Source organism: Sarcophilus harrisii, chromosome 5 (assembly GCF_902635505.1).
Source record: "Sarcophilus harrisii chromosome 5, mSarHar1.11, whole genome shotgun sequence".
NCBI lineage: Eukaryota > Metazoa > Chordata > Mammalia > Dasyuromorphia > Dasyuridae > Sarcophilus > Sarcophilus harrisii.
Window position 1 is genome coordinate 263,885,467 of NC_045430.1, and position 16,136 is coordinate 263,901,602.

Below are 16,136 nucleotides of genomic sequence, written 5' to 3' on the forward strand. Positions count from 1 at the left end.
ATTCTTCATTTTCTCTTACTACCATTTCTGAAAATATAAATAATAGCAGCACCTATTTCCAACCATCAGAAAAATCTAACTAAAACAAACTTCAAATTTTGTTGTTGTAATCCTCAGATTATTTTTGCAGGAAACATTTACCTGACATAAATCAATCACAGTATTCAGTTTCAGACTCCCTTTTTTCTGAGTTCTACAGAGTTTCTTTGATACAGAATTCAGCCAATACCAGAGAAGATTGAGAATTTATCTGACTACAATGATTCCTTTTGGTACCTAAGTAAAACTAGTTACATTTGTAAGAGAAATGCCTCCTACGTGCCAATCCAATGATCGGCCAGAATCACAGCCTTTTGGAAGAGCTCGGATTCCTGATCAGTATTGGACACAGTCTGATTTTTTCCCATATTAGCTGTGACAACTGACCCCAGAGAACCCCGAAGCGCCCTCCTATTTTTATACCACTTCTCTGGGTCTTAGGAGCCTCGCCTTCTAAGTCACACAGACACCCCAGCGAGGGCTGATGGATGACTTCACACAAATCAGAATCGCTTCCAGGGACGAGAGCTCTGGTAAAGGCTGATTTCCCGGGAGCCCGGGAGTCCTGTTGGGCGCACACACCCCCCTCTTTCCTTCTCCCCGACCTCCCAGAGCCGTTTCGGCTTGGATCATTGCTACTGGCGAGCTTCGGCCGATTCTCTTCCTCAGGAGGGCACTGAGCCCAGGGATCGCCCTCCCCAGAGTCTCCTCCGAAGCAGGCGAACCCCCGAGGTTCCCACTGGGTCGCAAGCCCGGACGGATTCTCGGAGGCCGGACCCAGGTGACCAGTGCCCCGGCTTTCCTTCTAGGGGCCAATGCACACGCCAGACAAAGTCCGGGGCGCTCCAAACCACAGAGTTTGAATCGGAGACCTAAAGGCGAGCCCATTTCCTGGTCTCCTCCCAGGCACCCCAACGTCCAGACTCTATCGGGGGTTTCTCTGCCCCTGCCTCGATTTCCCCTGGGGGTTTTCAGATGCCAGTTCCACGGGGGGTGGGTGACAGCTGAGGAAAAGAGAGGGGCAGATGCCCCGCGGAGGCGAGTGCAGGAAGAGGAGGGTCTGGACCCCCCTCTGCTCCCGACCGGGCGGATGCGCGGGGAAGGTGCCCACGACACGCGCACTACCGAGTCACGATTTGGGGGGGGGGGACGGGAAAGTGGGGGGGGGCCCCGGTCTGCGGAACATCCCAGCTCAGGAAGACCCCTTCCCCCGCCCGGTCTGGGGGCCGCCCGGAGCCCACCTGGAGGCGGGGCCCGAGGAGGAGGGGGCTGGGGCGGAGACCCCGGAGCACACGCGCTCCCCCAGCTCACGCCCACGTGTCCGGCCCACAAAGGCCCGGACCCCCCGGAGCAGGGGCACGTGCGGGCGCTGCCGCCGCTGCCCCCATGCACCGGGCACACGGCCGCCCCCCGGGGCGCGGGGCCACCTGCCCCGCCGGAGCCCGGGGCCAGGGAGAGAGGGGCCGGGATGGGGATGCGGGCCCGCCCCGCCCCGCCACGCCGCGCCGGCCGGCCCGGCCGCCCCACACAAAGGGGCCGGGGCGGGCGGCGGCGGCGGAGCCTTTGTGTGGCGGGCAGCGGGCGGCCCCGGGCCGGGGCGGGGAGAGGGAAGGGAGCTGTCGGGGCGGGGGGTCGTTACCCGGGTCAGCAGCGGCCGCATCTGCTCCCCGGCCCCGTCCGCCTCCATGGCCGGCCCGCCGGCCCGCGCGCCGCCTCCCCTGGCCTCGCTCTCGCCGCCGCCGCTGCCGCTGACGAGACCGCGGGGGACGCGGACGAACGTTCGTCCGAGCGCGGGCGCGGGGGCGCGGGGGCGCGGGGGGCGGGGGCGCGCGCGAGGGCGGCGGCGGCGGGCGGCGGGCTCCCCGCGGGGGCAGCTGCTGCGGCGGTCTCGAGGATGGCCCTGAGAGGGGGAGGAGGGAGGCCACGGACTGGGGCTAACGTGTGCGGAGCTCGAGGGATGAAGACTGGGGCCGCCTCCGGAGGCGGGGCCGGGGCGGGGCCTGCCGGGGATGACGCGACCTCCCTCCCCGCCCCCGCCGCGCCTCCGGCCCGTTGGGGCTCCGGGCTGGAGAGCCCAAGAACGACCCCGCGGCCCCCCGAGCACCGCGTCGAGGAGCGGGACGGACGCGCGGGCCAGCCAATGGCAGCGGCCGGCGAGGACGAGGCCGCCCCGCCTCCGGCCCCGCCCCCTTCGGCCCCGCCCCCCGGAGTTTGCAATTGACTCGGAGACTGGGCGTCCGATTCCTAGTCTAGTAGGCGGGTGGGTTGGGGTTGGCACGTGCCCGCACGCGTACACGCCCCCTTCCTCGTTCTGCCCCCCCTTACCCACCGTGAGAAGCGGGCCCCGGAGGGGAGAGCTGGGGGCTGCGCGCGCGGGGCTCCCGAGCCGGATCCTTTCCCGGGAAGGGAGCCTCCGGGGCATGCGCCGGCGGCAGGGTGCCCACTCTGGATCCCTGGCGGCCCGCACCGTCCCCCGGGGGCGGCCGGAACCGTCCTGAGCCCGCCCCCCCCTGCCCCGGGGAGCTTAGATTCAGAGCCGGAGGCGACGCCGTCACTTTTATGCAGAAAAGGGGGCGTAACTGAGATCACAATAGTGGGATCTGAATCCAGGGCCCGGGACGCTAACACGGAGCGCTCTTTCTATTGGCGCGGGTCCTGAGCCGGGAAGGAGGAAGCGGTGGTTGCATCTTCACCAGAGAAAGGGAAAAAGGCAATTGATTGCCTCTCCGTCGGGCCGCCGAGTCCCGTTCTACACCCAAGAGCTTAAATAGCCCCACTCCCCTCGCCGCCCGAGGAGGGCTCCCGTGAAAGAAAGAGAGAAGGGAACGAGGCTTCAGTGGGAAAGTCAGTAAGGATGAGGTCACAGGGTTTTCACAACGTTCTCTTTCCATTGCCAGAAGGATCACACATTTTCTGGAAATAAAACATCTTGGGGCAGCTCCGATTGCCTAACATCCGCTCCCCTTGCTAGAGCAGGGCTATTGATGAAGAATAAGACTGAAGCCCCAAGATTTACTGAGTGCAAACTTGTCGTGAGAGGAAAAGCAGAACTGCCCCTGAGCCTGCGATCAACTTGCAGTAAATGCTAGGAGAATATAAATCCACGGCCGGGGCCTGCGGCTGGGGAAAGATTTAGCCACTGTCTGATGTAAAGTGAATGTTTTCCCTTCTTTGCAATTAAAAAAAAAAGACTTATCTACACTGGGTAATATTATTTCCAAAGAGCTGACAAGCAAGATAAGAGTTAGGATGGACGGAGAAACTGAGTCTTCTATTAGCATCTAACTTCTAATGGTCCTTTAGATCAAGTTTCTTAAATTGTGGGCGGAGTCACTGAATATGGAAGTCGTGAACAACTTGGCAACAATAAAAAGTATCAAGTATTGCGTTGGCAACAGTAAAAAGTGGCAGGTATTTCACCAAGATTTAATTGTTCCCGGAAAAATAAACAAGTGCATCCGTCTCATTAGTATGCAAATTTTCTTTTCCTCTTTAATGAGCGGCAAAATGAAATGCATACCAAAGACTTGTTTTAAAAGAAATTTATGATCCTTTATCAGTAAATATTTGGTTTGTATACCTATTTTATATATTTATATACCCTGGGGTCACATAAAAATTTCTCAGGCAAAAAGGGGTCCATAGTGGAAGTTTTAAGAAGCCTTGATCTACACGTTTTACCCTAGGAAGGTTGATTAACCTCAGGAACCTTTAATTTCCTTATTTGAAAAATGGAGATGGCGCCTCCCTCCCTGGAGCTGTGGAGAGTATCAGAAGAGATAACATACATAAAGTACTTTTATTATGTAGGTGTGGGAAACCAGATACAAATTTGGGGAAAATATTCCTAACAAGCAATCCAAGTAGCAGATGTTATTTCTGTCCAAGTATCTGATGTTATTTCTATCCTTTGCTTATATTTCTTCTACCATTTAAAGTCAAATTTGATTCTTTTTTAATTTTGGGGGACCTGGGGTTCCTTCCTTTTTAAACTAAGAATCCTAATTTTAAACTAGACCCATCCAGGCTTATTGAAGTGCAATTTTGTGCATTATGATGATATAATGACTTGTATTTTATTCAGAGAAGCACGAGTTAACCCTTCCTTCATGGATCCTTTACCTGAGGGTATTCTCAGTGCAGAATTCTTGTTGTTTTGCTAAATCCTTCTTCCACCCGACCCACCCACCCTGCAAGAATAATGATCATCTTCATTATTCAGTTAATGGCTGTACTTTTGGGGATAGAAATAGACAGTACATCACCACCTAGAAGGAGCTTATAGGATGCCCTGTAAGAACCGAATTCCAGAATTGTTGCATTCTTGTTTCATGTAAGCAGTATACAACAAACCTAACTTAGCCAACCTTTGGAAAATATTAACATAACAGAAACAGTGCAATCCCCTATACAGAGCTGGATTCCAGAGACCAGAGTCTAGCGGTTCTCTCCTGGGCTCAGGAGACCTTAGCCCATTAATGAGAGGGGGAAGAGGAAGAGATTTTCCAGGAGATGGCCACTACTCCTGGTCTCCAGCATCTGGCCACATGCTCAAGGGATCATAGATTGAGAGCTGGAGAGGACCTTAGAGGCCTAGTCCAATACCTTCATTTTACAGAGAAGATAACTTGAGGCAGGTCCAGAAAGGCACGTACTGCTCCCGTTCAATCATGTCTGACTCTTGGTGACCTCCATTTGGAGTTGTCTTGGCAAAGATACTAAAGTGGATGGCCATTTCCTTCTCCAACTCATTTTACAGATGAGGAAACTGAGGTAGAGTTTAGTGACTTGTCTGGGATCACACGGCTGATGTTTGAGCCTGTATTTGAACTCCCAGCACTCTTTCCACTGGTCCTTCTAGGCATATAGTAGGGGCTTAATAAATGTTTATTGAATTGAAGGGGTGAAATGATTTGACTATGGTCACTTAGTAACTGATAGAAACAGAATTGGAATCCAGGCCTTCTGACTCCAAACTGTTTCCTCATTGTTCTACAAGACTCTTGTAGAAGTTACTACCAGGCCATAACACCCTACAGGCTTTTAATTCTGAGGAACAAGAAAAAGTCTAAATGCCTTCTAGAATAGCTAATTCTGATAAACAGATAGTAAAGATATTTGTTTTTGTCTTCGTGGAAAAGGAGTCAGTAGGTTTTCTCTGTGACATCAGAGTCAAAACTCATTTGAGCAGACACAGAAGGGTATATTGACTTAGAAAACTACATGTTAATATGGTTTGTATTTCACTGCATTTCTATTTATTTTGTTAAATATTTCCCAATTACCTTTTAATATGGTTTGGGCAGCAACATGGGTTTGATACCTCTGCTCTATAAGCTTTGTACAGTGCTTTGCAAACCTTAATGTGTTTTAAAAATGCTAGCTGTTGTTATTATTATTCTATACCCAATAAAATCACACACAAAAATTACAAATAAGATTTAAATGGAAATCGTAGACAAATGCATATTAACATCTAAGTAACTGTCTTTTCCTCCAAGCAAGTTTGCGGGGAAATTTCATTGTCTTCTTAGGACAATAGAGTTCAAAAGAGCAGGGGACCCGGTAAAAGGAACCAGAAGGGCACCATCCAACTTCATCTTCTTTGGAGGTTGGCCTAGCACTGGCCTAAGCTACAATTGAAAATTTATAATGATAATTAGTGTTTATGGGCCATCCTCACAAGCATCATTTCAAAGAAGTTAAGCCACAATGGAACATAAGAAATTATATGCCATATTTGTATTGTGTACAAAAGGAAAAGGCCTAGATTTGAGTCCCCAAGTCTCAGTTTTGACACTGTCCTAGGTACTGCTTATATGACTCTTCTGCATTTCAATTAACTTCAAAGAGGCTCCATTTCTTTATCTGGACAATGGACAAATATTCCTTGCTCATTACCTTGGTGAAGAAAGCACATGGGTAAAGGCTATAGAAAAGTAATCTATTATTACATATAATGATCTCCCAACCTCAATATCCCAACAACAGAAAAACTATAATCAACTAGCCAGCTTGTTAATCAGTCAATAAGCATTTATGTTCTCCCTAAACTGGAATATGGAATTGATATGGAAATGCTTCTTTAAAGTGAAGAAATTTTCCTTTGTGTCTTTCTACTAAAGCTACTAAAAGAAAGAGTGGCTGTTTCTGATAGCCTAACTTTCCCTTTCTTTAGCCATCAACTCCTGAGATTTCACCATCTTCTGTATGGCCAAAATCAAATTAAAATGTAATTGGGAAATATTTAGTAAATTAAATAAAAAGACAAGACACTATAGATCATTTTAATGTGCTGTTTTCTAGGTCAGTTTGTGGCCCTATGGATCCTCATGTATAGTTTCACGCACCACCATCACCACACTCCTATTTAAGTTTAACACCAGTGGGCTACCCCACAGAAATAGCGAGTGAGTGCTCTAGTTTAAAGCCAAGAGTTAAGGAATCGTTTGTGATTTATTAATGTCGTTCTGTAAAGAAAGTAGATCCTGACTGTCTTAAATCACAAAAATCTCTTTAGTGTGCTTTGTCCCATCCTCCCCTGAGATCCTGTTTCAAAAATAGGGTGGAAGGGCAACTAGATAGTTCAGTGGATAGAACTTTAGCCCTGGAGTCAGGAGGCTCTGAGTCAGAATTTGGTCTCAGACTCTTAACACTAGCTGTGTGATCCTGGGCAAGTCACTTAACTCCAATTGTCTTGCAAAAAAAAGAAAAAACAAATCCAAAGTAGGGTGGAAAAAAATCAGTGACAATTCTGGTAAATGTGAAGGGCAATTAATGAATATATATGTATAGATGGATAGTTATCTCATATATCTATATATGTGTGACATATGTAACTTATATGTAAATTTTACTTCTTTTCATTTACATATAAATTTATATATCTATCTATATCTGTATTTATATCTATATATCAATGAGACCTTATATATAAATTTTACTTTTATTTACTTATATTTACTTATAAATTGATATATCTATATCTACATCTATATATTATATATACTTTATATATGAATATGTAAATTGCATTTACTTTTATTTTTATGTATTTTTATTGATTTATATGTAAATTTATATATCTGTATCTACATCTACATATATCACATATAACATATATAAATATATACGTTTATTTATCTTACTTCCATGCAAATTTATATATCTATATCTACATATACATATATGTGTATACACACACACACACAAATATTTGTGACTTCACCATGGTTGAGTAGTAAAAAACACTGAATTTTGAGTTAGAGGGTTCGTATTCAGGGTCTGCTAATTGTTATTTGTGAGAAAGGGGATTTTATTGTAAATAACCAAAATAATGACCTTAGACAACTCACTTCCTGTGAGGCATTGGGCCTCAGTCTCCACATCTTCAGGAGGGGGTTGGACTAACAGATGACCTCTGGGGTTCCTTCCTTCTTAAATTAAAAATCCTAATTTTAAACTAGACCAATCCAGACTTATTGAACTTGCCAGAGGGTAAACTCCAGTAAACTGAGAATTAATAATTGTCACATAAGAGTTTATTTGCAAATAGTATTGCAAAATGTATTGCAAAAATACAAAGAGTATATTTGCAAAACCTGAACTGAGTCCTGCCTCAAACAGTAATTGCTCCAAACTGTGGGGAGAGGGTTAACAATCCTTAACCTCAGTCTGCCTTAGTTTCTTCATGTGCAAAATGGAGATAATAGCACCTACCTCCCACAGCCAAGTTAAGCAACAAATGAGATAATAATTGTCAAGTGCTCAGAAAACCTTTAGGCTCTCCCAGTAAAAGCTAGCTTTTGTCTTCTCAAGTGCTTGAAGGTTCCTGAAAGTGATTTGTTCTCAATATTTTAAGCCTTTTCCAAAGATCTGGCTTTTGTTATTACTTTGCATCACCTCTGGGGAACTGGGGAGGAGATTTGCTTAAGAAAGTTAAACATTATTTAGATTTTGTGGATGCTCATCAATTAGGGAATGGCTGAACAAGTTGTGCTATATGAAGATAATAGCATATTATTGTTTCACAAAAATGATGAACAAGCTGATTTTAGAAAAGCCTGGAAAAATTTGCGCAAACTGATGCTGAGAGAACCAAGCAGAACCGGGAATACATTGTACACACTAACAGCAAGAATGTGTGATGAGCAACTATGAAAGGCTCGGTCCTTCTCAGTGCATCAGTGATCCAAAGCAATCCCAAAAGATTTTGGACAGAAAATGCCATCTGCATCCAGAAAAAGAACTAAGGAAACTGAATATAAATCAACACATGCTATGTTCGCTTCTTTTTCTGTTTTTGTTTCTCTCTTTCCCATGGTTTTTCCTTTTGCTTTGATTTTCACTTCTAACATGATTCATAAAGCAGTGTGTATAAAAATAAATAATTTTTTTAAATTAAAAAAATAGATGTCGATTTTTCAGAATCCCAAATTGTGGGCTACTCCTTACATACCTGGCCTGGCTGGTCGTCCTAGCTAATCTATGAGGAATGACTAGAAAACCTTGGCAAGGCCTAAGTCCCTGAGGAAAAACATTCTTCTTTGTGGGGAGAGCGCTTCCTGAGCCAGAGAATATTTTGCAGACAGACAAGACAGCAGATTCTTTGTCATTTTTAATATCCTGAAACTATCAGAGAGACTGGGCAGAGAAAAAAGTGATGGCACGGTGTCTTCCTTACCTCCTTCGATGGAAACAGCTGCCAAGGGGATGAATTCCCACAATCACCTAAGCTTCGATGTTCCCTAGATGGCCTTTCTGGCTTTGCACAGGCAATCCCAAATCCCTGGCAGACATTTCCTCCTGGCCTCCACCTCTCCCAATCTCTAGTTTCCTTAAAGTCCTGGCTCTGCTGGCACTGGGACTGGCTGCCTTTCCCACATGACAGTAGAGCTAGTGCTACCTGGCACTGCCTCTCACTGATTGACCAGCTACAGGTTCCAGGCCAAGCTCCCCTTTCTCACTGTTTGGGCCCTGCTTGATTCAGTGTCTGTTTTTATTTTGGCCAAAACCCCTCAGGATCTTCCCCTCCAGACAAAGATGTATTAATTTATTCATCTATCTATTTATTTATTTATTTTGGGCCAGATAAAAGAGGTAATTCTCTGCTTCATTTCTTACCTAGCCTTAATCTCTGACTGGATGTTGTCTTGGTCAAACTGAGACTGTAAAAGATTTTAGCTTTAAAAGGTCAAAGTCTTCCACTACAACCAGAGCCATCTCCAGTCTTCCTGATCTACTTCTTGCCACTGGACCCAGATAGCTCTGGAGGGGAAAGTGAGGCAGGTGACCTGCCCTCCCTCATTTAAATCCAATTCACTAGCATTTCATGGCATCTCCTTCCTGATGTCATGGTCTTCTACAAAAATGAAGGACAAACAACAATAATCAGACACTTATTTATTTAATAAAGGCAGTTTCCCTTCTTCACTTCCCAGCAAAAAACAAACAACCCAAAAAACCTCCTAAGGGCAAAATCAAGATTTGGTTTGGGTTTTTTGTCTTTATATCCTCAGGGCCCAATTAATTGGTAGCAGTTGTTGGGCGAATCTAAATGCATTGATGATAAAAACAAAGCAAAACCAGAAAATATATATATATAATGAATATTGGGTGGCTCATTAAAGCCATTTTCCGGAGAAGGAAACTAAGACCTCTCCCCTCACCAAAAAAAAAAAGTGGAAAAAAAAAAAAAAACTTCAAGGTCATAACATTAATGAGTAGTAGGGTTTAGACTAAATTTCAAACCTGGTGACCTTCACACTCCAGGCTAGTGGGTTTTGTCATTGAATCACAGTATTTTCCCATTGAAGTGGGGGGAGGGAGAAAAGAAGAGAGGGGAAAGGAGAAGGGAGGGGGGGAAGAGACTAAGAAAGGAAGGAAAGAGTGAGGTAATACTATAAATCAGAACCCTATCTGACAGAAGAGGTCACCTCTTAAGCTGTATTTAAACATTGAAAGTGAAGCATAAAGGAAATGGCCCAGACCTTTGAGGTCAAAAAGAGGTTTTCTCTCTACCAGAGGCAGTGTAAAGGGAATCCAGGAGCCTAGGACCTGGGTTTAAATATTGCCTCTAGGTCATTAACTCTCTCAGCACCTCAGTTTGCCTTATTTGTAAAATGTGAAAATACTGCTATTAACTATAGACAAAGCTATTGTATCTCAAAAAAAATAATAATAATGTATGCAAACAACCATACAGTTTAAGTGATATAGCAATTCCATATTATTATTAGTACTTTGCCCAGATGATTGGAGAAAGGGGGCGGTTTTAGTGCAAGTTATCTACACTAGATGATTACTTAAATTCCATTTTACTTAATGGCATAGATATTATTTGCAGGAAACTGGAAACTGAGTGGCTGCCCATCAGCTGGGAATGGCTGAATAAGTTATGGTATATGAATATAATGGAAAATTATTGTTCTGTATGAAGTGACCAGCAGGATGATTTCAGAGAGGCCTGGAGAGACTTACAGGAACTGATGCTGAGTGAAATGAGCAGGACCAGGAGATCATTGCACACCGCAACAGCAATGATCAATTCTGATGAACATGACTCCAACGATGAGATGATTCAGATCAGTTTCAATAATCTTGTGATGAAGAGAGCCAGATATCTACTCCCAAAGAGAGGATGGTGGGAGCTGAGTCTGGACCACAAAATAACATTTTCACTCTCTCTGTTTGCTTGCATTTTGTTTTCTTTCTCAGTTTTTTTTTTTCTTCTTGATCTGATTTTTCCTGTGCAGTAATTTAACTGTATAAATATGTATACATATATTGGATTAACATATACTTTAACATATTTAACACGTATTGGATTACCTGCCATCTAGGGGAGGGGGTGGAGGGAAGGAGGGGAAAAGTTGGAACAGAAGATTTTGCAAGGTTTAATGTTGAAAAATTACCCAGGCATATATTTTGTAAATAAAAAGTTTTGATTTTTAAAAATGAGAGAAAAAAATAAAGATACTACTTGCAGAAATGTGGTGAAGCAATTTGTTTTGTTACTGCTGTTGTTGTTCAATCATTTCAGGTGTATCTGAGGTTTCTTGGCAAAAGTACTGAAGTGGTTGCCATTTCCTTTTCCAGTTCATTTTACAAATGAAGAAACTGAGGCCAAAAGAATGAAATGACTTGGCCAGAATCACACAGCTAGTAAGTGTAAGTGTCTGAGGGAGGATTTGAACACAGAAAGATGAGTCTTACCTCCAAGCCCAGTACTCCATCTACAGCATCACTTAGTCACCCAAGGAATATTTAGACTGGAGAGAGAGAGAAAGGTACTTATAATTCTCATTTGGTTTTTCCTACTGCCTGAGTTTCATATATTTTCAAGGATTGCACATATTTTGGGGAATATGTTTTAGAAGAGACTATCCCAACATTGATGAGGAAATGTTTGCATGAACACACACACACATAGAGAGCCATTTAACCTTCTCAGGCAAATAGAGAATGTCCTTAAGGATGGTGGAGGGTGATATTCCCTGGCCATGGCAGTTAGCAAGTAAAGCCAGACCCCAAGTGAACAGATGTCCTAGTTCAATGGATTTTCCCCTTGCTTTCTTTCCAGTCTTTCCTCAGCACAATTAAACCATAATCCTCAATAATTTAGTGTAGGTATCAACCAGAGTGCAAGGTTTTGTTGAGTAACAGGTGGCAAGTGAGGGCAGAAGTGTGTACCTTGGCATTCTGTAGAGAGCCAACAAGCTTACTTCAAAAGTGATTGTGTGTCTTGCTTTTGGCAGTGCTCACCAAAAGTCAGAGTCCAATCCAGTCACACCTAAGTACTTCTGGGTAGGGTTCCTGTTTCAGACTCCTCCTCGGTTTTTGGACACTTTGCCGATTCCTATGTTGTTTTCAAGAACGAATGTCCTTAGATACCTTCATTTCGTTGCCTTTTTAGTTTGGCTAGAAATTTCTCTTCCCATTAGGCATCTCAACCACTGGCTGACACAAAGGCTGGATCCTAAAACTAAGTCAGGAGTTGTTCATCTGAGATCCTCAGGGGATCTAAGGAAAGATTTCAGGAGGTCTGTGAACTTGGATGGGGAAAACAAAATCTTATTGTTATTTTCGCTAGCCTCTAACTGCAATCAACTATTTAAAAATGTAATGACAAAAAATATCCAAAAGCTTCACCGGACTGCCAAAGGGATCTCTAATGTGTTTGAGAATCCCTAAACTAAACACCAAGATCAATTTGGGAGGAGATGGAGAGGGTCAACACATAAGGACAGGATGGGGACTGAACTTGTGATTTCATTGGCATGAGAAACTCCTGGCTGAGAAAAACACCTCCTGCCAATGCAAAGTGGTACCTTCTCTTCATCTTGGAGTCCTGAGGGGGAACCTTGAGCTCTGAGAGGTTTGGTGACTTACCTAGTGGCCCTACAGCCAATATAAGTCACAGCAAAAGCCCGATATTTCTGGCTCTGGGGCCTGTTCCTTCTGTCTGCCATCTACAGAAATGTTAAAAATCCCAAGGGTCCATTTAGGAAAATGCTAGTGTAGATGTTTTGGGTAGCTAAATAGTGAAGAAAATATTTCTAACTACTGAAACCTGATGCCCAACCGAATTATTTTTACTGCCTTCTATCAAAATAACACCGTACTGACATAGCATATAGGTGCCAGGAATCTTGGGAAAACCACCAATGTTCTCAAATGAGATGCTGTTTTCCCCTATTTTAGGAAAACAAATCGAGTTTAAATGTTTTGCTAAAGGCCCTATATGTTGTCAGTTTGTTGCAATGGACCCAGGAAACATCAGGACTGCAGATCCAAACCTACTTTCCACTCTCCATAAAAAAAAAAAAAAACTATAAAAGTAATGAGAATCATGAAGGACACTCTTTATGAAAGTTGTGAGAAAGGAACAAAAAGACTTTTGCAAATATTATTCCACTGCTGCAGTTTAGTCACATAATGATTAAAACGTTTTAAGAATATAAGACCCCATTGTCTTGTTGCTCATTGACTATTGAAATCAAGCACTTGATTGAGTAAACTTTCTGGAAGGCCCTTCTCCATGGGAGATATCTGATTCCTATGTATGTCAAAGCTGAATGATTTAATAAAGTATAACAAAAAGAACTTTGCTCATTGCTATAATCAAGCAGTAAATAAAACAGGGAATCATGGTCCTCAAAAACAGTTTTTCCTATTCTCTTCCCACTCTCCAAATCTTCTTACACTTCCGCCCCCACTCTCCACATGCTATAGCATCCAACTCCCCAGTTCCTTGAACATGACCATTTCCTTCCTGCATTATTTTGCATTAGCTGTTCTCACACTTGGGATTTTCATCTTCAGCTTTCCCTCATTTCCTTCAAAAAATAAAAAGCCCACGTTGGAGGGGCCCCTTTTCCCTGTCTCTGAATCTCCCAGTTGCTAACGCCTCTGCTTCCAGATTTTTTCCTTCTCCTTTAACTAAAATTTGTATATACCTAAGTGTTTCCATGTTGTCTCCACCATTAGAAAATATGTGCCTTGTGGGAGAGACTAATTTATCTTTCTTTTAAGTCCCAATAAACATGTAATAAATGTTTATTGTTGACTGACTCGACATTGTGGAGGGGTCCAATCAAGATTCCCAATTTCAGAGGGCTTCCCTTTAGAACAGTAGGTGGCAAGGCCTTACAGCTATTATTCTTTGGATTTAATTGCAATGATTGCACTAATTCCTGCAAAGACTCCTAAATGATATCTATAATACTTCAGAAGAATTTAACCTAACCCCACACACACACACACACACACATACACACGTGGATAAATAATATCTATTGGCTAGACTGGGATAGTCAATTGGATGCTGGCCCTTCAGAACATGAGACAGGCAACATGTATGAACAATGAACCAGGACAATAATTGCACATGAGGAAAAGACCAGGCTGGGATTATCCAGTGGTTTTAATAGTTCCAAGCTCCCCTGAATCAAACGAGCCAGCTTTTTTAAAGCAATAATCTCCTGGAACTTATATCTGTGAGATACCTAATACCACAGAATTCTGGACATCCCCACCCCATCCCTGAGGGCAATGGAGAATGACATAGTGATCTCATAAACTACAATATATCATTTAAAAAAAAAGAAAGTGATTGGCAACAGCAAGATTTTAGGATGATCAATTCTGATGGACATGGCTCTCAGCAACAAGGAGGTGATTTAGCCTAGTTCCAATGGTCTTGTGATGAAGAGAGCCATCTACACCCAGAGAGAGGACTGTGGGAACTGAGTGTGGATCACAACAGAGCATTCTCACTCTTTTTGTGGTTTGCTTGCATTTTGTTTTTTTTTTTTCTGATTTTTTTTTCCTTTTGACCTGATTTTTCTTCTGCAGCATATTTGTGGAAAAATGTATAGAGGAATTGCACATGTTTAACATATATTGAAACACTTGCTGACTGGGGGAAGGGGGGGGAGAAGGGAGGGGAACAATTAGAACACAGGGTTTTGTAGCAGCGAATGTCAAAAATTATCCATGTATATATTTTGAAAACAAAAAGCTTTAATTAAAAAAAAAAGGTGATGGAAAAATAAAGGATGGCAGGAAACATGTGGCCATAAATGAAGTCAGTTTTCTCTTGTTATAAAAGTATTGAAACATGTTCTAGTGCCATACCAAAAGAAATCTATCAATACTGCCACCTTGGCAGGAATAAAAAGGCATCATTCAATGATGAACAATCAAAGGGTAAGAGGGAGACAGCCCATGTGCTTCCTTGGTATTCAGGGCCAGGGAAGACCTCAGACTCTTTGGGTGGACCCCTATGGGTATGGACAAAAGTCATAGGAGATGGACAAGCTTGGTCAGATTGCAATCTGCATCTTTAGAAGACGTACCTACATCAATGAAATAGAAAATATATCTATTAAACTCTTACATGTGGAAAACACCCTGGATTAAGAACAAGGAGGCCTGAGTTCTAGGTCTACCTCAGCCATTAACTCATTATTTGAGTTTGAGAAAACAGTATAATTTCCTCAGTTTCCTTATTTCTAAAATGGGGTAATAATAGCTTCTCTAGTTACCCTGCAGAATTAGTAGGAAGTACAAATAAGAAAACTAAGGTCTATTTCATAAAGAACCCCAAGCTATCCAACTGTAAGGTGTGAGAAAACTTCATAAATCTCAGTTTCTGCTTGCTCAGTTGTTTCTATAAACCTCAGGAGAGCTCAGGCTCTCTCCCACAACACACACATACATGCACACACGCACGTATGTGAGTGACCCATAACTCTCGTCCCAGAAAGTTTCTTTGGGAAACAGAGCTCTATACAGTGGGAGCTCCTTCCCCTGCCTCAACCTAGCAGCAGCTCAGAGAATCACGTGGGGCTGCCTAAGACTTCCCCTCTTCTCCCCCCACTTACACACACAGGAACCCTACAGAAGAGGATACAAGAGGAGCACCAGGGATAGAGGAACAAACAGTTTGAGAAGCTATACATTGGAGACTTCAATATCTTTCTAAGATTCCTAGGAGCCTTCAGAATTTCCTGGGCTTTAGTCATGGTCCTCATCATCCCTGCTGGAGGGGACAGTATAGTAGTCATGGCAATAGATCATATTTCAATACTTTAGGGACCTGAATTGTCATGGCTACCACCAGATATCACATCCCTCCATAATTTAGTAAATGATCTTCAAGATTTTCTTTGGCCAAAAAGTTAATCACCCAGTGGTCAACCCAACAATGGGCCTCTTGGAATATACTTAATTTGGTCCTCATAATAGAACAAATATATAGTTTTACCACTAATTATTTTTTTTCTATTTTAGGCAAATCTCTTCCCTCCATGAGACTCAGGTTCCTGATCTGTAAAATAAGGGGGTTGACCTTGATAATAACCTCTAAGATTCGTTACAGCTCTAAAGTTCTAACTATGAGGGAAGTACTCCTTTATCATCTTCCTCCCTCATCATGTGCATCATTTCCTTAGAAGCATGTTTGCTTTCCCATGTCTCACCGGCAGAACATTCTCCCTGATAGAGAAGACAGAAGCAAAATAGAAATTGGGTAGTTAGTTCTGCTTTCCTCTGTCATCTGTTTACACAGCAGCTGTGGAAGCCCTGGCTCATCA

General features: G+C 43.5%; 1 protein-coding gene across 10 annotated transcripts in view; it reads right to left on the reverse strand.

The window, feature by feature from the left end:
- The window catches only part of SLC4A7 (solute carrier family 4 member 7), a 119,337-nt gene extending 116,214 nt beyond the window's left edge, over window positions 1–3,123 (reverse strand). For 9 of the 10 annotated variants that reach the window (XR_004229831.1, XM_031940393.1, XM_023505192.2 and 6 more), the window contains exon 1: window positions 2,369–3,123. Coding sequence is in view for 9 of the 10 variants with exons in the window: in XM_031940393.1 (XP_031796253.1) it covers window positions 2,369–2,461 (93 nt within the window). In the remaining variant the exon portion in view is untranslated. Of the gene's footprint in view, window positions 1–1,678; window positions 1,881–2,368 lie in introns of those variants that run through there. The other variant, XM_031940392.1, reaches the window with a different exon arrangement.
- Between the last annotated feature and the right edge of the window lie 13,013 nt (window positions 3,124–16,136).